Raw genomic sequence first — 25,588 nt, forward strand, 5'->3', positions numbered from 1 at the left:
TGTGTGTTTCCTCAGCTTCCTGGTGGATTATGACTAACAACTAACAACTGAATCCAGAATGTCACATCTACTGCCTACACTGTCACACGGACAAAGACACACTGGCGCATCAACCCACCCACATGCACTCACACACACACACACACATGCACACACACACACACACACACACACATACATACACAAGAAGAAGAATTCAAAAGGCATCCATGTGTTTGAAAGCAACAGGAGACATAGACTATGGCATCATCCAGCACTCTCCAGAAGCATCTTTTAATGTCCCTCTGTCTTCAATTGTCATATTTGTGCCGCTAATATCAAAGGGGATAGTTGCACCCTATGGCCAATCAATAGACTTGAAAATGACTGATTCTCTGCAATGCAAAAGCCAGTTTTTTTGAAGTTTTCCCTCATAACCCTGTCTCTTTCACTAATGCTATGGACTCCTCTCTCTTGCAGTGTTTGTCTGATATTATACCAGTGGAGAACAACCAAAAACAGCAAGACGCTGTAGTGTAGGCTACTAGAGCAAACCCAACTGGAATGGAAATTATCATGCCAGTAGTGTTCTGTGCTTTTGATGAGTTGTTTATTGTTGAATATATTTAAATAGAAGGAAAAAGCAGGGAGGAAGAGGAGACAAAGACTGCTGCCTAAACATGCATGCTGATGACTGTGGCCAAGAGCTTTCAGGAATAGTTCCTTTTAATCCTGGCTGTATATGCTGTATGATACTAGTAGTACTGTTTTTCTTTCATTTTGCTGTACTAATGTTATGTACACAGAATGCAAAAATGCTATTATTATAAAAGCTACACCTGCCCTGACATCTATCTATTGCTAGATATACTAGTGGTTATTCATACTAGTTACATCTCCTCAGTCTTCATTCTGAGACACTCTCTGTCTAAAATGTAAAAGCTAAAGCTCTGAAAATGTACGTATATAAAGAAATTAACACTTTGTGAAGGGATTTAATTGTATCACTACGTTATAAAGAGGAAAAATATATTTAATGTATTATGTATTTATTTTGATCATGGTAGAGTTTATTCTGTCTGTACATATGGAACTCAAATATATTCATATTTCTGATGTGTTTTGGTTCATTAATGGGCACCGCCAATTGTAAACAAACTTAAAAGTAATTAACTTTAATAAAATCATTAAAGCTACTAATTAGTTTTTTTGAGAAATTAAAATGTCCCCAAACTGTTGCTATATTTTGCTCTAATGATGCACTTGATGCAACTTCTTACACATTTTCTTCTCACCACATCTCACACACTGTCACGGTGGTGTATACCAGGGTTGTGTATAAGCCTGAACTTAATTGTAGGGTGACGAATAAACACAAAAATACCCAATAAGCAATCTGAGAAAAAGAAGAAAAGCAACGAATGTTTGCCTGAAGTCTGGCTCACGAAATAAGGAGCTTAGAAACCTTTCACTCTGTTTATGTCAATAATTTTATTCATCAGTGAGCTACGAATTACCCGCAGTGCTCTGAAATGAAGACAGCACTGGCAATTTATTTCAAGTTTCTGTGAATCAAAGGAGACACCTGTGTAGTCCAAGATTATCAACCTGAGTGAGCAGAATTCACAAGAATGTTTGTGTCCTTTATCAGCTGTACTGAACCAGTGGTTCCTCAACCATATCTACTTGTGATCCCTCCATAGCTTGTATCTAGTCGAGCAGCTCTAACAGAGTGACTTTCCCTTCTCAGATTGTTTTTTTTTGTTGTTGTTGTTGTTGTTCAAATTTTTAGAGATCTGATGAGGTATGTTACAAGAAAATGCAAAGATCAGAGAAATATCTAAGACAAAATGATAAATTTGTGTAGCAGAGTTGTGTCTTAATTTCTTAGGCTGATAATCACCTTGCAATCCCTTTTATTAATCTTGCAACCCCTTGTAGAGGTTTTGAGGTTTTGAACCCCAGCTTGGGAGCCACAGCATTACACCAAATTACAAATTCAGGCTTTTGTCTCTCCGATGCTGCAAAAGAGGGGTTGCAACACAAATGCAGCGGCAATGTACTGCAGAATGAGAACCGCATGCATCTAATGTAATGTGAAGTGAACTAAAGCTACAGATCTCAACAGTAAACAGGTAATCCAAGCAACAGATGTCCACGTATATGCTTCCTTTTTTTGTGCCAAATTTGCAAATGCACACACACGCACGCATAGAGGCTGGCACATCATTGCACTGATTGCTGGGCTGTAATATTTGATTGCATGATTGATACTGGTGAATTGAAGCCCTCTCATCTTCAACCTCCTGTCAGACAGGCTGTCTGCTGATAAGGGAGAACGATTATGTAGTGGCCATCAGGGCAGCCATGTAGATGAGGCTGTGAGGATGTGCACCCACACCTCTCGCTCCTCGTCCGCTCCTCAAAATGCAGAGGAGCAAGTGTCACAACAACATCTATTACTAGTGCTGAGAATTATGAGTAACAGAAAATAGAGCCTGTTGCTGTTTAAAGTGCAATACTGCCAACATACCAGATGTCGAAGAGAGATGAGGGATGGAAATCAATTTCTAAATATAGAAAGATAATTGGAACAATTCAACTTTTTTTTTTAAACTGTTCTCCCCAAAGGAACTGTAAAATGTAAAACTGTAAAATTAAAAAGACATTTATAAGATTAATCACACGCAACCCCTGCAAATTCCTGCAACCCACAATACAAGAATTCATGTCCTACTGTAGCTGACGTTCTCCCAAACAGTGTGGATATGTGTGCTGTGATTTATTGTAGCTATATCTCGGAGGTACAGCTGGGATTAACTCGCCCAGTCTTTGTTCCATTTTTGCAGAAAATCAAGGGATTCTATGCTGCTGCTGCTGCTGCTGCTAGATGAGAAATGCACACACTGAAACCACTGTGGAATGCGTTATTATCTCAAAATACATCCTGAGAGTCTCAGGAGATTTCTGCAGTTATATTACATATTCCAACATGATACTGAAACAACATAAGCATCAAACAGCTTCTTTGACTCTTTTGAGTTTTTATTGCATAGATGTCTGGTTTAAATAAATAAAATTTTGACAGTAAGTACTGACAGATTTCCTCACTCTGTTCATTTTAACCAATATTTTTTGATTATTCCTTTGTGAAACGTCCTTTTCTTATTGGTGAAAGGGATGTTGGATACAAATGAATAGCCAAAGTCAAGGTTCAAACCTTGTAGCCAACAGTTTTTTTTTAATCTTTCAGCTCTCTGAATAACACTACCTCCTCTCTGTGCACTTCTCCTTTAACAGGAGAGGGAAAAAAAACAGAAGCCCTTTTAATTCTCTTTCAGCCAGGTGCCCTTGGCTCTGATGTGTGCAAATACAGCTCATCACTTCAGAGAGCCAAGGGCCAGGGCTAAGGTGACCAAAAGACATCTGTTGTCCTGTTTCATTCCTCCCTGTTGCCATTTCCTTCTCCTTGGTTACTTTATTGTGCAGAAGACAGCACACAGAAGGCGTCCAAAGTCAAAGCCAGTGTCGCCTCTCTGTCTGTGGTGATAAAAGTTGTTGTGAATGTAGAAAATGGCAGAAAACCTTGAGGAATGTCAGCATAAAAGGTTCAAGATGGTTGTGTCAAATACATTATTTTAAAGCACAGGGAGTTTTTTGAAAAGGTAGGTGAAGTAACAGAGGTATCATATGTGATACATAAACCCAGCGATTATCATGTAAAAAGGACATTAAACAGGGCACCAGTTAATAAATTATAACATCTGACATGTGTAAGTGTTATTTACCGCCTCAGAAATCCAAAGACTGGAGGCCAAAGGTGACAAAGCAGCAGCTGTTGTCCTATTTTATGCGTCAGTATCTCAATTTCTTTCACCCTGGAAACCTGATTATGTGGGATGTTCAGAGGGCGTCTCACCTCTGAGAGACTGAGTCACTCGTCCTTGTTGACTTACAGACTCCTCATGCTGACTGGTTCTTTGCCATGTACTGATTTGTGTTCATAAGGTCTAATAGTTAAACATACAAATGTTATTTTGCAAGTGTTTCTGCATTTATTGTGTGATGTGATTGTGAGTGCAGTTATGCAGAAGATATAAAAGCTACATTTTATGCAGTTCATTCAGTAGCACAGTAGCAGCCATGCACAAAAATTTGCCTCAAAATCAATTGCTGTAAATCACTCATGACCTAGAAGAACATTAAGTGCTCATAATAACATACTGTCAAAAGCCATTTGCAAATTGTTCTGAGGGACAGGCAGGGTAGGAGAGAGATGGAGGAAAGAAAAATGTCTAAAATGTGAAGATGTAAAAAAGACAGATGGGATCCCACAAAACAGAAATCCGTCTGGGAGTTTTATCATTAAAAAAGGATTTCGGTGTTATGTGATGCCCAGCATGGGAGTAAGATATGGCTCCAATATGTTTGCCTCTATGTGATGATGAAGTGTTACAGATCCTCCAAAGAGATCATACAATTTGAGCATCAGGCTGAGCAGAGGTGACTGAAACAATGACACAGCTCCCTGTGCATTGCTAAATTAGGACTGGGTTTGTTTGCTGAGTGCACTGGATTTGTGCAACGGTGGTTATAATTTAGAGTGTTGTCCTCTTTGTATGTTTTTTAAATTAGTTTTAGTTTACAAGGTCTTCTGAGTGTTCACCTATAGTGCCTTTTTAAATATTTCTATGTAAAAAGTTTGGATTTTGCCCTTTCTGTGTGTTATGGTGTTTTTGTTTTTCAGATCATTTCACACATATACTAATTGATTCACATTTTAATGTTTGTTCTTTATAGTGTATGCTTCTCATGTTATGCTCAGTGATAATCTTGGTTGTCTGCCTTTCTTTGACACCCTGTGAAACTTGCCAGGCCTACATTAAATGTATTATTAACAAGTAGTCCACTGGGTACAAATACTGTTCTCCTGTGCAGCCATCTAGTTCTGATTCCAGTTCACATTGCTCTGTTGTGACCTATATATCTGTATCTCCTTGAGTATCTATAAAGAATGTTGTTTTCTGAGAAATATATTTAGAAGAGCTACATTAGAAAAATGGCTCTGCATGTGATCACACTGTGGTAAAGGAATAGTTTTGGGAAATACGCTTTTTTTTTTTTTTCTTGCTGTGAGTAAGATGAAAAGATTAATACCCTCTCATGTTTTTACGGTAAATATGAAGCTACAGCTAGTTAGCTTAGCTTAGCATAAAGACTGGAAACCCAAAAGTAACAAAATCCTCCTCACTAATTAATACTTCAAACCTTGTTCTTCATTCAAAAGCTAAAAAACCCTGTAAAAACAAGCATTCACAATATTTGGCTGGATGGCAATAGCGGGACCGGCCCTATAACCACAACTGTCCGTGACTGTGTAGCTGAGTGATGAAGTTACACCATTGGTCAGCAGGCTGAGTGTTGGAGTTTCCCCATTGGCCGTTGCTCTTTGAAAATGAATCGGTGTTAAGTGTCCTTGTTCTTCAGTTACACTTGAATTACATATTGACCAGTAGAACAATAACAACAACAACAACAACAACAACAAATTATGTTCTCATTTGGTTACTGTAACTAACAGTTTCCATAGTTTGACACTTTCATCACATTGCACATAAAGCAATAATATACAACCTTACAGTGAGTAACTATTAAACTTGACTCTATTACTCCATTGTCACACATTCACAAATTATTGTATTTATGTATCTTCTAAAGTCAGAAACAAATACACATAAACAGGAAAATAACTTAACAGACTGTGAAATATATGCATTAGCACTTTATGTAGCAGTCAACAAACCAGAACAAACCCCTTTTGTCTCATTAGTATTTCTATTGTACTCTGTACGTTACCTTACCCATTAGCAACACGTCCGCTAGCCTAGCATGACAGTGTATAGCTTAACATCTCTGTTTCAACAAATGACTGCAAAACCAGTCTAATCTAAACATTGCACGTTATCACCAAGGATTTACAACACCCTTATCCCTTATAATAGGGTTAATGCATGTGATTTTGAGGAATATTAACCCACCTGTTAGCTTGCATTCAGCTGGACTTCAGGATTTATTCTGCAGCGCTTACTTCTAAAGGGTTTTAGGCTCCTCCCAATAGCTGTGCGCCATCTAGTGACCTGTTTGAGTATTGCAGTACAATGAAATTGACATTTAATCACTATTTAAGACACAATAAAATAAAAAATATAAATACATTGGGATGTCTATTTTTAAACACTTTTAACTTATTGTTTTAGCAATAAACTGTACCATAGTCCTTTTAACATCTTTTTATGCCACCTTTAATTCCTTTATATACATTTTTTAACCCTTAACACTGGCTCCAGCTATTGTACAGACATGATAGTAGTAGCCTGTCAATCTTCTCAAAAAAAAAACAAAACCAAAGTATAAGCGTTTTCCCAAATGTTGACCTACTGTCTGAAGCTTTTTTTTTTTTTTTAAATGTGTACATATAAGTTACACATCCACATATCCATCGAAGGCCCCTTTAAACAAATATGTATATCAGTAATGCAAGATTTACTTTGTAACTACATAGTGCCAAATAGTAAAAAAATGAATATTTCTCAGGAAAAAGTACTTGATGAACTATCACAAGTGTTCCACAGGTAGAAATAATAACAAGTGTAATCAACTTGTCAAAGCTTCAGTGTGATATTGTTTAATCATCACATCTTTAAAGGTCTTGGTAGAAATTGTGAATCGTAGTCCTGCTACTGTGTGGGAGACAAAACAAAAATAAAAGCAATTAAATGGTACAATATAACAAATCAGAAACTCATTTGTTCAATACAGGAATGATTCACTCTTGGTGAGTTGTTATCAAAGTACATGATATAAGAGACTACAGTGCGGAAGTGAGAAAATAGGAGATGAAGAGTGGAAAGAGAGGATGGGTGGGGAGTGAAAGAAAGAGAGAAACATGATTTTCTCTATATCACTGCTTTGTGCACTGTAGCTTGTTTTTAGGCAACATGAGATGAGCTTCGGATCAAGAGCTGAATCCGATGTGTCTTCCATTCCTCTGCCTCCAGCTAGAAGTTGGGGCAGAAACAATGTACATAATTAAACCAGTCTCTACCCACAATCATTACAACATGTAGTAGCTTCTTTTTTTTTGGCCAAAGAACAAGCAGAAGTAGCTCAACCATACACTGAGAGGCCCCACTGTCCCCGACAAACACAAACCAACACACACACACAAACACAACTTGCTGACTCTGTTTTTCTTTTCTGTCAGCAGATAAACTTGTGGCATAACTCCTAAAAAATAATTCCAAAACAACTTATTTGATGCAGAAGAGAACAAAAGATGAAACACTCTCACACAACATAGAGGTGTAGAAAAGTCAAGTTCCCAATATTCTCACACATGGTATTCTCTCAGTTGCCAATTTATTATGTACACTTAGCTAAAACTAATATTTAGTATACCCTCAGTAATATAAAATATAAAACTGCAGCCTCCAAAATGACCATTGTATCAAAATTTCAACACAAAACTGGACATGGAAATTGTATTTAGACTGCAGTAGTTTTAGTTAGGTGTACCTAATAAACAGCATGTATGGATGGATGTAGCGTGCAAAGGCATCCACATGACATACACAGCTTATTAAAAACTGGATATAAAATTTCGACCTCAACCTGAAAACACTCAGTATCTCATACTCGGCAATCCTGCTGCTAGGCAATGAAATAAACAATAACGCTGATTCTGGCGGACACTCTTGAAACACACAATTGCATCCAGACAACAGATGAGTTTGATTTTTAGATCAACTGGTGATCAGTAAATACACGTCATGATTGTGGTGCTTTGCAGATCAGGACTTTGAAAAAAATCATAGCAGAAACAATGCAGCTTAAAGATAAACAACACTTGTAGTTTTAAGGGCATGGCTAAAGTTTAGATTTAATTTTAACTTCAGCAACAATTTTACATCACATTTGCCTAGTTTGAAAGTAAGCACAGTATAATCTTGAGGTATTGGTACTGAATTTGAGTATTTCTATTTTGTGAGTACTTTGGAATTCTACTTTTTACTCCACTACTTTTGTCTTAGTTGCAGATAGATTTTAGGTATTGTATGAAATATAATGCATTGCTTTACATTAAACTACAAAACAGTTGTTACGTCTATTAGCTACAACATTAAAATACTGCTTGCAGGACACATGACACATCTGAAAGGAGCCATGCTATGTTAACCTTTGAAATAGACAGTATAAATAGATTTTACTGCTAATATCTGTATAGTAGCAGTGAAATACTACGTTTACACACATGCAAACATGCACACACACACACACACAAACAAATCAGTCCACACACTCAGGCTCTGAACTGATGAACGTTGATGATGTGTAAAGAAGAGTTTAATGGGGAGGGCCTTAACTCTTTATGAAAGTATTTTAACATTGTGATAGAGCTACTTTTACTTAAGTAAAGGATCTTAATACTCCTACTGACACTAGCAAAGTGTAATCTTCAAACGCATGTCAAGATAACTTAGCTCTTACTATGAATACATATTTGACTCCTTTTTGTGAAAGTTCCTCAAATGAATGAATTCTTTAGTTTCATAAATGAGGAATTCTTGGCTGTATTTCAAAAAAACAACAAAAAAAAACATCTACTTCTTTTCACCATAGGCCTCCACAACAAATCACCCATATATAGGATATGTAACTTTTACTCATCAGTAAAATGCAAAGCAATGACACTTCACTTCTCAAATATCTAGCTTATACTGCCACCTCGTGGTTATTCAGGATATTACAACTTCCTAATATGTGCTGCTTTTGATGGCATTATTAACATTTCGCTTCTTTGATGTAAAACACAGTGATTATTAAGGTAACCATTGAAGTCAAAACAACAACTGTTCCTTTTAATTAAGATCTTCAAGATGAACTGACTTGAATATAAATTTAACTTCAGTGGTGGAAAACATTATACATTATAAATGAATAAATTTCCATCCACTTAAGGACAAATCAATCTGGCAAAGAGCCTCTTCATTATTTCATACCTGGATTCAAAGACGCCTCTTGAATATTTCATCAGGAGTCACTGAATGATTCACAACATTATGGAGACAAACAGCATGAAAAAAAAATGTTGCTTTTAAGATGAACCTCACAATTTAGCAGAAAAGCAGGTTTATTGAGAAACCAATTGGTATCTGTAATTAATTAATTTATTCTAAAAAGCTTTTGTGGTCCCATATAATGCTGGTTGGAAATCACTTAAATATCAAAGTGATATTTGTTCTGCTCTGCACTCATTAAATTCAACAGACCTTTGGAGCCAAGCTGGACACCATTGACCCCAGATAAAATACTTGAAATATTAAGAGCCCTGTTGAAAGCAGCACAAAATTAAAGCAGATGTGCTTGTCCTTGATAAACAATGAGCTAAACACAACCTTCAAGACTAGATGATATATATACTGGATTCAGAATAATGAATTATGTTTGGTTTAACTGGATACATCGCCTTTTATATGAAGCTTTTTGAGCTGGTAGTTTTAATTAAATGTCAATCAATTGAGCTCTTATTTCATACTCAACTCCTATAAAACCATGATTTATAGTTGGTTGGTTTATTTTCATTTCATTACATCCTCCTAATGTTAAATCAGTCACAGAACAGCAGAAAAATGTTTTGAAGTAATTCTATTTCTTTATTTCATACTTCATGTCAAGATATCTTTTTTCATATGAAGTTATGCCTCATAACAAAACGATGTGTTTAAAGAATGAAGGGAAAATTGTGGCTCACAAAATAAAGGCATTCTCTCATAATATTCTTTACAAAGTCATTTTACAACGAACAAAAACAAGAACAACGTCTCAGTTGAAACAGCAGAGTACAATAAAGTTCCTCACTAAACGTTTTGACTTTAAACTAACTGTGACAAAAGAAAAAGAACAGAATGATCTGTACATACAAATACAGTTTAGCTCCTGAGATTCTCCGTGGGTCAGTCGCTGCTTTAAACCTGCACCACAACAACATAGGCACCAGAAAGCCGTTTCCCCTTTTTGATAATTTCAAATAAACTCCCCTTCTGTTGAAAAATCAGTCATTTAAATGCTGTACGACACACTGCTCTTCTGATGCAAACATTGCAATGGTGGAAGATTTGAAGCAACATCTGGCCCTGCCATACACAACTGGTGACGTGAACAAGCACCAAAATGAAACTGCAACCAGTATGAAGTCATCACTGAATCTTCCTGCGCTCATTTGATCTAATCACCATCATCTTTCTCTCTGCTCTTTGAGGATGTCTGATGATCAGAAATAAAAAATAGTGACCAGAGTCCCTTGTTAAGCTCATTATAAAAGTAGATAAGATTAGTGTATAAGTATCTCTTGTTCACAAAGACAGTTACAGGCAATGACAATAACTCTCTCTTTATTGAATGAAAACTTTGGTGATGCAGAAACGGCTTGAGATACCTGAACACTTCATTGTAATATTGCTTTGACAAAAGTATTCCTATGCTTTACAATATTCACTGACGGCACAAGCGTTTGAAACACGCATTCACACATATGACAACCTGACAAGAACTTGGCGAGCAAATATTTATGTGTACAGGAGAGCTGCAGAGGCGACTCTTATGTGGTCTACTGTCAGATTTTTCCTACAGGACAAAGACAGATGCTTTATGGCTGGTACTATTACACTGTTTACATTTACCACCGCCACCTCCCTCATCTTAAATCTATACACAACAAAGTGAGAAAATTAGTTCGAGGGGAGAGGTGTGTTTATACCTCTGTCTTTTCTAATATGCCTTCCTTTCATAACTTCCTCCCCGCAGCCGGAGATAACTGACGATTGATCTCAGTTTTTTTTTTTTCCTTTCCTCGCAGATCCAAGATTTCGGGTTTTGGATGAAGACAAATGCGTTTCCATCTGTTAGGGAGATCTGTTCATCCAATGGATGCATTCGAGACGAGTCCTTCTGTTCTTTGCCAAAGCCAAAGTCCCAGTTGACATATCACTCAAACAGTCATCCATAATCTGTCCTTTTTTATCTGCCAAAGAGTATGATGAAAAATCTGTTATCCTAACTTAACCCACAAATAGTTCCCTCTTGCTGCTGATTCTTCCCCGTTAAGGGAGAGGATAGCTGACACATTAACCAATGATGTCCTTCACCTCCTAGTGTCCATTGGTCTCGGGGGCCGAGGCGGGGGTGGAAGGGGTGGAGGAGCGAGAAGCAACCGAAGCCTTCTCTCCACCAGGACTAGAGACTGAAGGCACACTGTCAGGGGCCTTGACCCCAGCCAGGCCGACAGGAGACACCCCGGCTGCTGCTGCTGCTGCTGCTGCTGTGGCCATGGCAGCTACTCTGGTTGCAGTGATGGCGGAAACTGGTTTGGGTTGAGCCTGAAGCCCTGGGCTGCAGATGAGGTGATGCCTCTCCCAGTCTTTGTGCTGGCAGAAGGAGCCGCAGTAGCGTGCGGCGTTGCAGCCGCTGCATGTCTCACTAGCTTTACGGCCACAATTCCAGCAACACTGAGAACAAAAGGAGGGAAAACCATAAGTTTTTTACAGTAATATAAAAGGGAAAGAAGGTATGTGTCTCCACTGAATCAAGTTTTTTTTCACCATTTTTTTCTTCCAAAAAATCCCCTGAAGATGAGTCTAATTTCAGCATAATTTCAACAATCTACATGTCTGCTCACCTCACTGGAATCCTCCTGCTCATTGATGACCATGATTGCATCCTCTTGAGCCTTCCTCTTTGCATCAGCCAGAGTCTTTTCCATCTTAGCCCTTTCAGCAGCAATCATCTCAAAAGCCTTCTGCTCAGCCTCTGCCACTGCTTTCTGAACCTCATCCATGGCCTGACGTTTCACCTCATTCACCGCTTCTTCTTTAGATTGAGAGAGACAAACGTTTTAAGTTTAGCTAAGCTTGTAAAATAGTAGATCAGTGAATAATAAATCAGCAAATTGACCACACATCAGCATACAGTAGCCTGTTATCCGTGTTCCATCTTTAACGGTTCATGTGATTTTCTTCTGTTATCTTGATTATTGCTTTAATAAAACGCATTACATTTGTGTCTAACAAAACCTAGACCATTTTTGACACAAATCAATAAGTTAAATTTTAGTTTTCTTACCAGCTTTCCTCCAGATCTCATCTGTAACGTATGCTGAGCCTGGCCGCGGGGCAAAGTCGCGCTGGGAGTCTGTAGGAAAGCAGAAACAGAAGGGATTAGCACCTGCCAGGGCTTATAAAGATATTAAGATGATAAATTGTTGAAATAATCATTGACTTGAATGGTTGACAGCTCAATCAAGGTAACAGAGAATGGCCACACAGGCAGGCAGTGATATTATCTTTGTCATCTAGTCTTTGATTTTGTCGTCGATGCAAACAAGTCGACATATCTAGGCCACACAACCAGCGTAATTGTTGTTTATCAGAGTCTTGGACGGATCTGAAAACTGACAGCTTTAGAAAGGAATGTGTTTGGCTTGGAGGGGAAATGCGGACCAACAAGCTGTGTCAACATTCTGTCTGTTCCCTCAAATCTCTCTCTCCCTGCATTTTAATTCATTTCTGTATCGCTACCGGGCTCTGTCTCCCCAACACTGCCGGCTGGCTCATCGCCTCTTTCTCCATCTCATACATCCTCTGTCTCACAACCGCGTTCTCTCTTTTCTTTCATTTATATCCACTTCTCCTCTCTTCAACCAGGCCTGCATACACTCTCCCCACCGCCATTTCCACCCCCACTACAGTCCTCCTCAGCCCAGGCGGCCAGGCAGGCAGGCTTCCCGGCTGGGGGCCCAGATGGTGCTCTGGCGAGTCAGCCAGCTCTGGGTCTCTGAGCCGGCAGGACGGCAGGACAGCCCTTCTGTGGCCGATATGGCTGAGGCCAGTCCTGGCACCTGTCTGTGACTATGGACCAGCAGGGGGACGGCAAGGCTGGCAAGGCCGAGAGAACACTGCCAGTACACAGCAGACTGAGGGACTAACTGCAGAGGGACTCACTAACACACTGATATGTGACTTTGGTGTAATTCTATTAATGACCACTAGACGGTGTAATGAGTATGAAAGAGAAGTAAGGCTGTCCTGACCAGAGTGTTAATAACACACTTTCAGGAACTAAGACTTAAAGCACAAATCTCTTCACTCTTATATAGTTGTATGGCAGATGTTTGGGGTGGATGACTCAAACTCTTAAAGACTAGATAACACCACTTAGATAACTATGAAAATATATTTTTATTAAAATTTGGGGAATTGAGTCTTTAAGTTTAACAACTAACTGATTTCCATTGGTTTGGCTTCATCCCTGAGTAATGAAGCAATCTTCAGGGAAAAACAATGGGCGCCAATCACAGAAATGACAACTTAATTGTTGGTTTTTGTGGCATACCAACGTCACTGAATTGAAAATAGCTGTACCCACCCGACTCTGCAGAGTGGGGGCTGTGTGTCTTGGAGAAGGGAGCGGAGCCTGAGCCTCCTTTGCGAGGATCCTCCTGCTCGCTTGAACGCCGTCTCCAGTAGTTGAGCTCCTCGCGATCTGATTCCTGGCATCGTCTGAGCACGCTCACTGACCTCCGTGTCTTTTCCACCATGTCCACAATGGAGTTCAACACCTGACATAGGACACACAAAATATATTGACTGAGTTTGCTTTTAACTTTTTGTTAAAAAAAAGAAATGTATGCAAATCTTAACAATGGTTGTTATTAAATATAATAAAATTTGAGGGAGTTGTGCTCCTGCTATTTAACAATTGTGGGGGTTATAGCTTCTAGAAACACTTCTTTGCACTTCACTTATTCTTTAGTTGTCAAAAGTGTCTAAATCTCCACAGGAAAGAACCAAGAATCACTTATTACACCTCCATGACATATGTGTGTGTGAATGTCTTGTATAACATTCAGATGTGCTGCAAATGTGTCATTCCTTTCAAGCTGTGAGAAGGTGAAACACTGTTTTGCTAAGGACCCCAGTAAAACAAATTACATTTTACATTCTTTCGGTATCTCAAGCCATTAGCAGTGGTGCCTGTCTACAGACTTACATGGTCCAGATGCCTCCATTCATCAGCCCACTCTCTGTCTGTCAGTCTGTGGTCCACCGGCTCCTCGCGGTATCCCCCGTTAGTGCCTGATTAAAACACACATAAGACAGACCACAGGCCACTGTGATTAACAGTCTTCTTAATGTAGGAGAAGCCACAAGTGACAGTCTGAGTGAAAGGTGTGTGTGTATGTCTGTATCTGTGGCAAATTGGTGCTTTATTAAGATTTGTTAACACTGGTTGAATAGTTTTCATTATGATCATTAACTGGGAACACATTTAGAGCACACAACGAACCCTTTGTGTACACTTTCCTCACATAGCAGAAGAGACATTACTTAAAAGTCAAAGGACGCTCATTCTTACATCCTGAAGTTAAAGTGACAGTATTGAGGTAAATGGGGAGGAAAAAAATAAGAGACAAAAGATGCGAGATGGACTGAGGGATAGTGAGCAAGAAAGGTAGAGTGAAAGAGAAAAAGAGAAGCCTGGGATGCAAAACAGACTTCCAGCACCCAGAGCCTGAACACATCTGGAGGTCAGCTGTCAACCACACACACACACACACACACACACACACACATACACACACACACACTCCCCAAACTTTTCCCTTTGCACCTCCCCTCCTGGAGCTCACAGCATTCCAGTAGGGAGACACTCAGGCTGAGTGGTGTGGCTCCACTTCTAAACACAACCAGCCGCTCTGACACTCACTGCCGACCATTACAGTCATGAAAACACACACACTTACTGTTAAATATCTGATTCCAATTCAGTTATTACACAACACTATAACTTAAGCAATATCTAATTGCACATTTAACAGTAATAATAGTTTGCACACGCAATCTTGTGCTCACGCAGAACTCAAAAATGTCTTGATACATGTCCATACACTCAGACACCACACACACATACACTAAAAACAAAGACTAAGCAAACCGCAATCTCTTAAAAATTTAGGAACAAACAGCCAACAAGAAGCCGCATGCACACTAGACCTACTGAAGAGAATAATGATTCTCTTATACACACACACACACACACACACACACACACACACACACACACACTAGTCTCCCCCTCGACCTCTTCTCTACTCCTGGTTCTCATCAGTGTTCATCAGTTCAAAGCCATGAGTGTGTGGACTGTTTGTGTGTGTGTGTGTGTGCCTGTGAGTTAAGTGGCGGCAGGCGGGCGGGAGGCTGTCAGACAAGGGACTAAGGCCTCGTAAACACAGCACCTCTACCATGAACCTATCAAGGTGTGTTTCTGTATGTGTGTAAGTGTGTGTCTGTGAGCTACTGCTGTTTCCACTGTGTGCTGACAAGCCCCAAATGGAGGGTAGATATACACCAGAGTAGATCCAACCCTCCCTGGACAGTATGGCTCTGTTTATACACACATGTGGGCTACTAAGACATATTGGGCAGTCGCTCATATGGCCATGGCTATGCAGACACACAGACCACCCGTTATTATGTTAATTTCTAAATGTTCCTCACCAGTGTGAGGAACCAGATTAAGGTGAAGGTTTTATGTATTTACCTAATTTGCAAAGTGGTCTATCCAATAACATGTGTTCACTATAAATAACATTCCTCACTGCTACAAAATGAGTAGAAAAATTGAGGAACATTTTTGATATTATAAAAGTCAGCAGTCAAAACTTTCAAAGCTGGTTGAAAAAGAACTTGGATAATTACCAGGGAGTCTGGGCCTGTCTTTAAGCTCGCGGATCTCCAGCATGCGTTGGCTGTGCTCACGGTGCAGAATGTGCGGCGCTGCAATGTCATCCAGGGCGTAGTGCTGCAAGGGCGGCGGGGTCGGGTGGAGCTGGGCGCTGAGGGGCAGCGGGTGGGCGGGGCTGTGTCGTGGAGCGGGACTAATGGTGCAAATCCGTTTTGCAGCGGGTTCCATGGCTACGGGTGGACGTTCATGGAAACCATTTTCTTTACCCCTGAAGAAGAGCAACAGCAGTAGGTGGTTTCAGAAATGTGCGGCAGGGTGACAACTAATATCTTCACATTTTATATATTTCCACTAACATACAGTGTAGGTTATCCCTTTATCTAACCTGCTGGGGCTGTGTCTCTTGGTACCAGCTTCATTAGGCTCCATCAGCAGCTCAGAGGAGTCTGGAGAGGAGGCCAGGGTGGTGCTTAGCAGGAGGTGCTCATGCTGGGACAGGTACTGGGCTGGGGTCTGCTTGGCTGCCCGTGCACAGTGGAGCAGCTCTCTCTGCAGCAAGGGAAGGTTTGCCTAGAAAGAAAGAAATAAACTTGTGAAAGCAGCCCTGAGAATTGTAAAATTAAATTAAGTAAGTTAAGTTTTCCTATTTCTTTTGTGGCAGAAGGCTGAAGCTTCAATCAACCTTCTGCCACACACACATTCAGTCACATCGCTCCTCTGTAGCTCTCCCTTTTAAGGAGTTTTTCCTTATTCGAATCAACAGTCTAAGGACAGAGGATGTCGTATTGCTATACAGACTGTAAAACCCCCTGAGGCCAATTTCAGATTTGTGATATTGGGCTATACAAATAAAATTGACTCGACTTGACATTTCAGTCATACCTCACATATTCATCCAGAGACAGAGACACACAGAAAGAGAGAAACGCCAGGGAAACATGTCATTAAAGAACAGGGGAGGAGGTCTGGAGCAAACAGACCAGAACTGTCTTAGACAGACCACCACCACACTGTAACAGAGCTAAGAGACAGAGAGCAGATCTGCCTCCTGGGGAAGACGCCTGGCTGGGAGTAAAGGGGTTTTAAGGGGGGCGTTGACTCCTTGAGGTCTGGCTGTTAGGCTCAGTCTGGGTCTGGGTGTTGTTCTGTGGCTGCTTCCATGGTGGCTGTGGTTTCCCTCATTTAAATGAAAATGACTGAGTTTTCTAAGCTGCTCCTGAAATTGGTAACCAACTCCTTGCTCATGGCATGAGTGCTGGGCACGTGAAGTTAGTTGCAGCAAAGACAGGCATAATGATACAGAGGCTTACAAACTTAGAAACATTCTATAACAAATGATACAAAAACTCCACGTCTCCCTCATTCCTTACCCTGTTTTTTATATATTTATCTGTGACTGTCTCCATCCTATCTTTCCATCTCTCTTTTGTTCCCTGCATTTCCCTAATTAGGAACATACTCTGGTGTGTTTGCAATTACACCACTTCCTCACTCCCTCTTCTCCCTCCTCTTCACCAACCAAGGAAATAACCATATCGTTCTCGTTTTGTGACTCTGACCTCCTTCTATCACGTAGCTTTCAACCATCGTCTAGCAGGATCTGTAGATTCAGTTTCCAATCTAATCTCACTTTTTCTGGTCTGTCTTTATTATTAATAGTAATAATAATATTTACAGCATCTCTGGCACTTTACCATATTTTTGTACCATCTTTTCAAAGATGCTAATACCTCTGCTTTATGGTCTACTCTCCCTGAGTTCTCTTTTGCCCATCTACCATCCTCCTCTGCCTCCCTTCTTTCCCTGGGGCCCCAGCTAGCGGACACATGTGCTGTGTGTCAGTTGAGCAGAGGGCTCTCTGGGGTTCAGCGGGGCGGATGCTAGATTGGCGGCGCCTTGGCAGCTGAATGCTCTTTTAACGGGACAGCGGCTCCATATGGCGTACTGGAGCCCATAAAAAAGGGAAGGGAACACTTTATAGGCATGTTTCACACTTCCGAGTTCCCACTTTTCCCTCTCTCTTCTCCTCACCCATCTCTCTCTCTCTTTTCCACGTCCCTCACCCCCTGACTTTGTCCCATCTGTCTATTTTCTCCCCCATCTTTCTCTTTTTCTTAAGAGAGACTACTCTCAAGGAGTTGGAATTAAGTTATGAGGACCCCACCCCCTCGTTATAAGGAGTGGAACAGAGGTTTCTTGTCTCGGCACTCGGCACAGACAGATGGAGGGGCTCCAAAGGTGAGTAAGAGGTAAGTGTGGAAAAAGAACAGATTTTGACTGCTTGAAGTTACAGCAGTACAACTGACTGAAGATTTATGGGCTGCTTTACTGAGGGGAGCTCCTAAAAAGTATACTCTTGCAGACTCCCCTGGTTACAAAGGGGCTCAAGAGGCTGTTTAACACACACACACACACACATACACACACACACACACACACACACACTCATCTGTTGCTTGTCAAGTCAACACGGAAATCTTGATGGTTACTTTGAAGTGTTGAGAAGCATTATTCAATTAGAAAACCTACACAGAGGCCTATCTATAGCCTACTGCATGTAATGAATCTATTACTTTTCTATTATTGCTTCCATGAATCACAAGCTGTGATTGCTCATAGATTATTCATATCATCCTGGATTAGGGTTATGTTGTTCAATGACTTTCTGTTTACCACTTGTTATTCTGTGGTTAATAATGCATCTTGGTTGATAACCACAGCCGAGATATATGTGAGGATGATGAGAAGGCAATGCTTTAAGTGGGGCTGGATGATTCTGACAGGTTACATGTAAACCATTGAAATGTATGGTTTATAATTTAACTGACAGACGGGATGCGTGTGGGGGGGGCGGGAGGGGGGAATGCCATGCAATGAAAAAGGAAGTAGTCCAACGGAATAATGCAAAACAAATATAAGAGGTGGAGTGAAGGATAAAGAAATGTTTACCTTGAGAAAAGGAATAACAAAGGGCCGTAGGGGAAAGTTGGTGGCCTCCTGAAGCCGCGAGTGAAACTCCTCAATAGTAACTGTTGAATTCTAGGAGACAGGGAAAGTCATTAAAGAACTGAATTAGCAGTGCTAAAGTAAAAAAAAAAAACAACAACAAAAAAAAATTTCTGAAGTCATGAAGAAAAGATTAAATGCCTGTTTTTTCTTTTAATTCTTTGATCTTGAACACAGTAATGAAAGACTTACCACAAGGGCCAGGACTAGGCTTCGGACGCTGTCTCCAATCTCAGGAGAGATGTCGTTGCCAAACTGCTGCAGCGTGGTCAGGAAACGTTTCAGCTTGCTCAGCTGGCGTGCCCCACAGGTGGCCGGCAGCTGCTGGTTGGCCAGCGATGAGGAAGAGGAAGAGGATGGTCCGTTGCTGTAACGCTGCGGTGGAGATGGCACTGCATTCAAGGTTGGTGGGGAATGATGATTCCCATTGGTCACTGGCGAGCAAAGGTGAGATGAAGAGGGGAGAAATGAAGATGATCCCTGCTTAGAGTGGACAGATGTTTTCGACCTACTTATTTGACTAACATAACCATATGCCAATGCGTTTCCAGTTCAGTGTAAGTCATGAATTCAGATGATGGTGTAAAATGCATTAAAATCTCATTTCCAAACACACTGTAGCTTATGAAAACTAGAGAAGCAACAAGAGAAGTAACACCAGAGGCTTATAGGGCAAAAGAAGAAAGAATTTAAGAATGACCCTTACATGCTGTGGTGGAAAAAGAGGCCGGACGAGGGCCGCTGGGGTTGACAGAAGGCAGGGGTGGCATAGTGGAGCTGGCGCTGCTGCTGGGGGCTGATCTGGAATGAGTCTTAGCATCCACAGGAGAACCGGGCATGGCAGGGCTCTTCTTCTCTCTACTGTCTGCAGAGGGAGAGAGGAGAGAGGTCAGCTGTGGGTCAAAAACCAGAACACTTTTGTTGTTGTTGTCGTCGTACTGTGGGCACAGCAGTGAATAAAAATAAAAATCAGGTTTTAACTACTCAAATCCCACTGAACATATCTAAACATGACATGAAATGTGTAAAGTGTGTTTAACCAATAAATATGAACAAATGTTTTAATATATCTTTGCTTATTTTCTTTTTCACAATGTACCATCTTCTCTATATGAAATAACCAGCACACACACATACACAATTTGTTAAATATATCGATTGTCTTCAAAGCTTTATCAGAATTTTGATAAATAAAAATACTTCTCTAACTTTCCCTGATGAACTCAATAGTGTAAACCAATGCAGAAGCTTTGGATCCATAGTTTCAAACAAACAAAAATGCCCACCCCCCCCCAATCCACTTCACATCATGCAGCACATACTGCCAGGGCATCAACCCCCCCACCCCCCCCCACCCCATCAAAGGGCCAGATGTCTAAAGTTTAGCCCCTCACTCCCAACCATTCAGATCAATAACAGAAGAAATGCTGAAGAAGGCTATTGTGTGGGAGAAGAATGCCCCCTCATTGAGCTCCCCAGCAAATAGGGGGGGAACGAAAGAAAAGAGAGAGAGACAGGGCCAGGGCTATTTCACGCTTTACTAACAAGATCGCCAAAGCTTTTGAATGTTAAACGCAACTTTTCAATATGCTATTGCCGCTGAATGAGACCACCAGATAAGAGGTATGGAGAAAGTGCAATGAGGGTGTGGCGGTGGGGAGATGTGGGATCAGAAGCTGCCTTTGTCTCCTGGAGATCCATGAAGGCTGGGCCCGTCTCCATTTAGAGTGGATCAGACTTTTCTAACTGCTTCAAGAATGGACGATTAATAGACAAGCATGGTCTCACGGGTCATGGGTCAGCAGAGAGCAGCTTTTTAAATGTGGTTTCATGGTTTTAGGGCTTTGGCTTCAATGGCACCCTTTATATCTTTTTCACAGCTATGAACTCTGCACGGCCTTGAGCCACAGGGTCCCAGTTTATAAAGGCTTAAGTTGGAAGGTTTAAGACGTTAGTAGGTAATGCACTAGAGCTGAAAGGAATGGATTACGCCTATTGTATGAATAAAAAGCATTTTGCGTTGTGCCATTGCAAAAATATGTAAAAACATACACAAATCAATGCATTAAAAAATTAGAAAACAGTTAAATTGCATGCACACATATATAAACTTAGCTGAACTCTCACTCTGACAACAAATCTCTCAGCCTTGTTTGCCTTCCCCTGAATCCGTCTATCTGCACACTTTTTCAATCTGCCCTATGCAACTCATCTGTCATGTCTGCAACTCATTATACAGCTTTGACTGTTCTTCCTTCTGTTTTGCAGTTCTCTTCACTCTCTCTCTCCCCCTGCCTCTCTCCCCTCTCATTCTTTCTCAGCCCTGTGGCCTGCCTGCCATCGCTCCACCTGTTCACAAACACAGGGGGCAGGAAGGAGGGATCTATGCAGACATTTGGACTGTCATACCCACCACACACGCGGTCTGCCAGTGCACGGCAGGAAGCAGCCTGCAGCACGCACACACACCGGTTCCAAAGCTCCGCACACTCCTTCCGTATGGCCAGGAAATTAGACTGACATCTCAATAACAGAATCAACGGGGCATATGGCCTTAGTGTCAACACTGTTACCATGTAAACAACTTTATAAACAAGAGCTAGGATTTGGGCATTCAACTTGTGCTATGTTGCATGGTAATGTATTCACGAGTACTTGCTCTTGATTTGTTGACATGCTGACACATCATCAACAGATCTCTATTGGCAGTGAACAGTAGTTTCATGTCCAAATTGACTGTCATCCTCTGGTTTTGAAAAGCCATGCTTGCAGGCCTGTTGTGTTTGACTGACAGGTCTACATGAGCCATAGAATGTAAACATGCACAACAAATAAAAACATATGTCTTATTGTGCATCCCATTTCAGCGTGGAGCTGAGAAATTAGGTTGCAGCTGCAATCTTAAGATGTGTGAGAAGTGTGTCGTTAGCCATGCCAGAGGTTACGGCCAAAACAGGGGACATCAGGTGTGTGCGCATGCAGCGCTGACAGCCCATAGAGAATTGCCTCTGCTTGTCAATAAGACAGTGTACATAGCTGGATGACTATCACAGCAGTCACACATACACACACACACACACACACAGTGTACAAAGTGGTCAAATGTTAACTCAGGTGAATATTGGCTTAGAGGAGGATGTGGGATGTTTGTCTGGTCTAAATGCCACCTGTCATCTTTGCTCTAATAGAACAAAGAGAAGGTACACAAAGCTCCTCACCACACATCAGCAGGATTACATGGAAATGCCATGATGCATAGACAACACTTTGAACACTGTCAGCAGCACACCAAAGGAAACTGAATATAAAACTGGCTAGCAGATTGTTATGTACACTCTTTTAAGATTCTTCTAACAAAAAATCCCCTATACATTCTGCTCATACCGTTCTGTGTTGCTTTTCTTCCAATTGTCTTCATTTATCTGTTCTCAAACAGATGATATACCTATACATTTTTACAATCTTGCGTGTTACTTGGGCTTGCTTATTTGCTTTCTACAACAGTTGTTATTGCAGGGATGGAAAAGTAACGTGCATCTGTGGTGATGGCTGTTGTTGCTAGCCAGGTGTTCCTTGTTTGTTCAGCTTCAGGTGACTTTCGTCTGCATTAAAACATTCAATCGGCTTTAATTGCCTCTGCCTCTGCAGGTGATGATTCAGAATGAGGCTTAGAACAAGACAGAGCGAGAGAGAGAGAGGAACAGGGCTATTCCCAGAGCCACTACTGTGACTGAAAGCAATCCATTAAATACTGAAATCGGAAACGACAAGACAAATAAAGTGGTGAGAACATTAGTTTAGCTCCTTACGTAAAGTGAGGATGGATAACCTACTTTGAGTCAGAACAAATAAATTATACTCGATGTGATGTATAAATAAATGTGCTCAGTTAGGATTTATTAAGCTCATGGTTTAACTCTGAAGTTTAAACTCTCTGTGAAAGGTTGGCAGCTGTGAGTCATGAGGCATGTGTGTATATGTGTGCGTGGTGATGTGTGTACTCGTGCTGTGCTGTGCTATCTCTGTCTTGTCATTGTAGATGAGGTGAGCAAAGATGTAGCACAGGCCTGACTAATTTATCATTGAACAGAAAGACAATACATGGTGTGTGCAATGCAACAACTATGTGAGACACACACATACACGATAACAACCACAGACACACACATAAACATACTTTTGTGAAATACTTGTTTTCTTACCAAGAGTTAGATGAGAAGATTGCATTTAGTAAAAAAAAAAAAAAAAGGTCCAGGCCTAGCTTACCATACATAGGCTACTGGGAGAAGAAGGAAAAATGGTTCACAACAGTTCAACCACTGACATAAATACATAATGTATCTTGTATATCTAATGTATTAAAAAAGAAAACAATAGGTGGGAGGAAAAGGTATGCAAAGTCATGTCCTCAGCAAAACCCAAGTGATTGGCGTTTTGGTGGCTAGTTTAACAGGTAACAAACAAACACATGTTAATAAGAGAACTTTTGAGTTGCTGAAAGGCTTTTTTCCCTCTATTTGAGGGGGGGTTTAGCTTTTTCTCTTACTCTGTATGTTAAGCTAGGCTAAACATGTACTGGACCATGAGTCCACAGAGATGAAACATAATCATGATTCTCTAACTCTCAGCAACTCAGCAAAGATGTCCATTCATTATATGTGATCCCTGAATAAAGATTATTGTCAAATTTAAGCTCAGTCCATTTCCTAATTAGTTTATCACTTTCCCAAGAAACTGATGATGTCAAATATTGAAAATAAGATTAAAACATCTCAATGTCATCCTCACAGCCAAACAAAAAACAATCATGAACATTGCCACCAGCTACTGGAAAATAGCAGTACTATTACTTGTACTGTAATACTGTAATCACTTCTAAGTAACACCACTATGGATCACCACTATTACTACATCGCCACTGTCTCTCAGCGGCAATTAATGGAGCCATATTCCAACGTTATCCTATTAACGCAAAGAAAGCCTCTGACTAATTTGATGCAGGGAGAGGAGAGGGTGGAAATGATGGACATTTGAATGTTTTCATAGTGACTTCATATGAGAAGCAGTGCCACCCATCCCACTGATTCCACATCACCCCATCACCCTGTGACAGGGTGGAAAGAATCAAAGTAATATGGCCAAAATTCTTACAGAGGTCAAAGAACACCACACCAAAAAATGTTCCAAAAGAAAATCAAAACTCACCAGCATTTGAATTTGTCTTCTCCAAACTCTTAAATGATGTAATTTCCTCTCAGTAATGTCCCTTAAAAGTAACAGTACAGTACTTTGGTGCAGAAATACATTGGCGTGACGAGGCGGAACATGAACCTTAAGGAAGGACACACATAAATCTAGGGGTTTGAATCTTTGGGGATCACACGATTCAATTCTGATTCTTTGGTGTCTGATTCAATGCAGAATGGATTCTTGATTCAAAACTGATTCTCGATTGAATGAATAGAAAATGAGGCACAGTTTTCAGTCTCTGGTGCCAGTATACTGTGTGCCAATCCATTCACTGGTGACCTTAGTCCACTGAAATACAATAGGAAACATATCAGGCTAATAAGATAAATGGTCCACAGCCTTTTTATTTTAAAACGTTAACTGCATTAAGTAATGAATTATTAATTTGAAAGCATCGTACAGTCTCCTGCCTGTATGAGAATAACAAACTGAGGGGGAGGCAGGGTGCTCCACTGTGTTGTTATTAATGTCATGTCTCCAGCAGTGGAGAGCAGCCTCTCTGCTGCAGCGTTAGCTCCGGGGAAAGACATCGCTGTCCAATATGCGGAGCGGGCTCAGGTTTTTTGAGGTGAAACAGACTGAGCATTGAGTTATTTTCTTTACCTCAGAGTTAGTTTAAGTTGTTTAATTCTGCAGTGTGTGTTGGTCAGCCGGTCTCGTTTGTTACTGCTGGAGTTCACTGCTCCGCTCCGCTAACATGAGTCTCTTAGATAGTTCACAATATACACGTCAAGTTCGTCTCACAAAGGTAATTATTTAGTCATTATATCTAAAAGTGCTTTTTTTGAAGATGAACTACAAGATAACCCTAGCATGTGCACACTGTTGACTGTCTGGGTGCTGCACTGCCCTTGCAGCTGAGTTCCGTCTTTTTCGTTCCGTCAACATCACATTATTAACTAACACTTAGAAAATGGATTTCGAGATTTGTGAATTGATGTAGAATCGTAGGGGATAAGAATCAAGATTCTTATGTGAATTGATTTTTTCACCCATCCCTACATAAATCATGCTATTTTAACCAAAATATGTTTTTTAAGGAAGCATTTATGCTCCTTAAAACAAAAAGTCAGAGATTTATACAATATTTATTGAGTGTTACCTCACATGAATGTGAGAAATGGTCAGAATGGACATGAGAAAATGAATATAGTTTAACAGAATACAGTTAAAAATATAAAAATTGTAATTTTATCATTTTATTTTACTTTACTTAATGCAAATAAGTACCCTTGAATTAGTGAAGCCATTGAAAACAATATTGACAGTTTTATGAGTTTTGGGGACCCAAACAGTTAACAGTTTTCAAGGGGAAAAAAAATTATATTCATGCATTTAAAGTGTTCAACAGAGGCAAGAGAAATTGATTTGAAAATTATCCTGAGGTGTCTCCTTTCTGTCTGGTCTTGGTATTAAAACGAAAAACACAAGACCAGACAGAAAGGAGGGGGGTGACAGACATGGATTTTAAAAAAGTAATAAGTTATCTGAAAAAGTGTAAAAAGTGTGGAATTGTCTTGAATTTCAGGGCAAAAAAGGGACAAGCTCACAGCCC

General features: G+C 40.4%; 2 protein-coding genes across 8 annotated transcripts in view; one reads left to right on the top strand and one right to left on the bottom strand.

Moving 5' to 3' along the window:
- The window catches only part of necab3 (N-terminal EF-hand calcium binding protein 3), a 35,275-nt gene extending 34,100 nt beyond the window's left edge, over positions 1 to 1,175 (top strand). The window contains exon 13 of the mRNA XM_067586797.1: positions 16 to 1,175. Within this exon, the coding sequence (XP_067442898.1) occupies positions 16 to 44 (29 nt within the window). The 3' untranslated portion in view covers positions 45 to 1,175. The remainder of the gene's footprint in view (positions 1 to 15) is intronic.
- An 8,492-nt stretch (positions 1,176 to 9,667) lies between these two features.
- cbfa2t2 (CBFA2/RUNX1 partner transcriptional co-repressor 2) overlaps positions 9,668 to 25,588 on the bottom strand; it is a 39,778-nt gene continuing 23,857 nt past the window's right edge. For 6 of the 7 annotated variants that reach the window (XM_067586798.1, XM_067586803.1, XM_067586804.1 and 3 more), the window contains 10 exons: positions 19,490 to 19,648; positions 18,976 to 19,217; positions 18,727 to 18,816; positions 16,163 to 16,347; positions 15,792 to 16,045; positions 14,083 to 14,168; positions 13,459 to 13,651; positions 12,157 to 12,225; positions 11,714 to 11,904; positions 9,668 to 11,543 (listed from right to left, as the gene is read on the bottom strand). In XM_067586798.1, coding sequence (XP_067442899.1) covers positions 11,187 to 11,543; positions 11,714 to 11,904; positions 12,157 to 12,225; positions 13,459 to 13,651; positions 14,083 to 14,168; positions 15,792 to 16,045; positions 16,163 to 16,347; positions 18,727 to 18,816; positions 18,976 to 19,217; positions 19,490 to 19,648 — 1,826 coding nt within the window. In that variant the 3' untranslated portion in view covers positions 9,668 to 11,186. The remainder of the gene's footprint in view (positions 11,544 to 11,713; positions 11,905 to 12,156; positions 12,226 to 13,458; positions 13,652 to 14,082; positions 14,169 to 15,791; positions 16,046 to 16,162; positions 16,348 to 18,726; positions 18,817 to 18,975; positions 19,218 to 19,489; positions 19,649 to 25,588) is intronic. The other variant, XM_067586799.1, reaches the window with a different exon arrangement.

The sequence above is a fragment of the Thunnus thynnus genome, chromosome 4 (assembly GCF_963924715.1).
Source record: "Thunnus thynnus chromosome 4, fThuThy2.1, whole genome shotgun sequence".
NCBI classification, from domain to species: domain Eukaryota; kingdom Metazoa; phylum Chordata; class Actinopteri; order Scombriformes; family Scombridae; genus Thunnus; species Thunnus thynnus.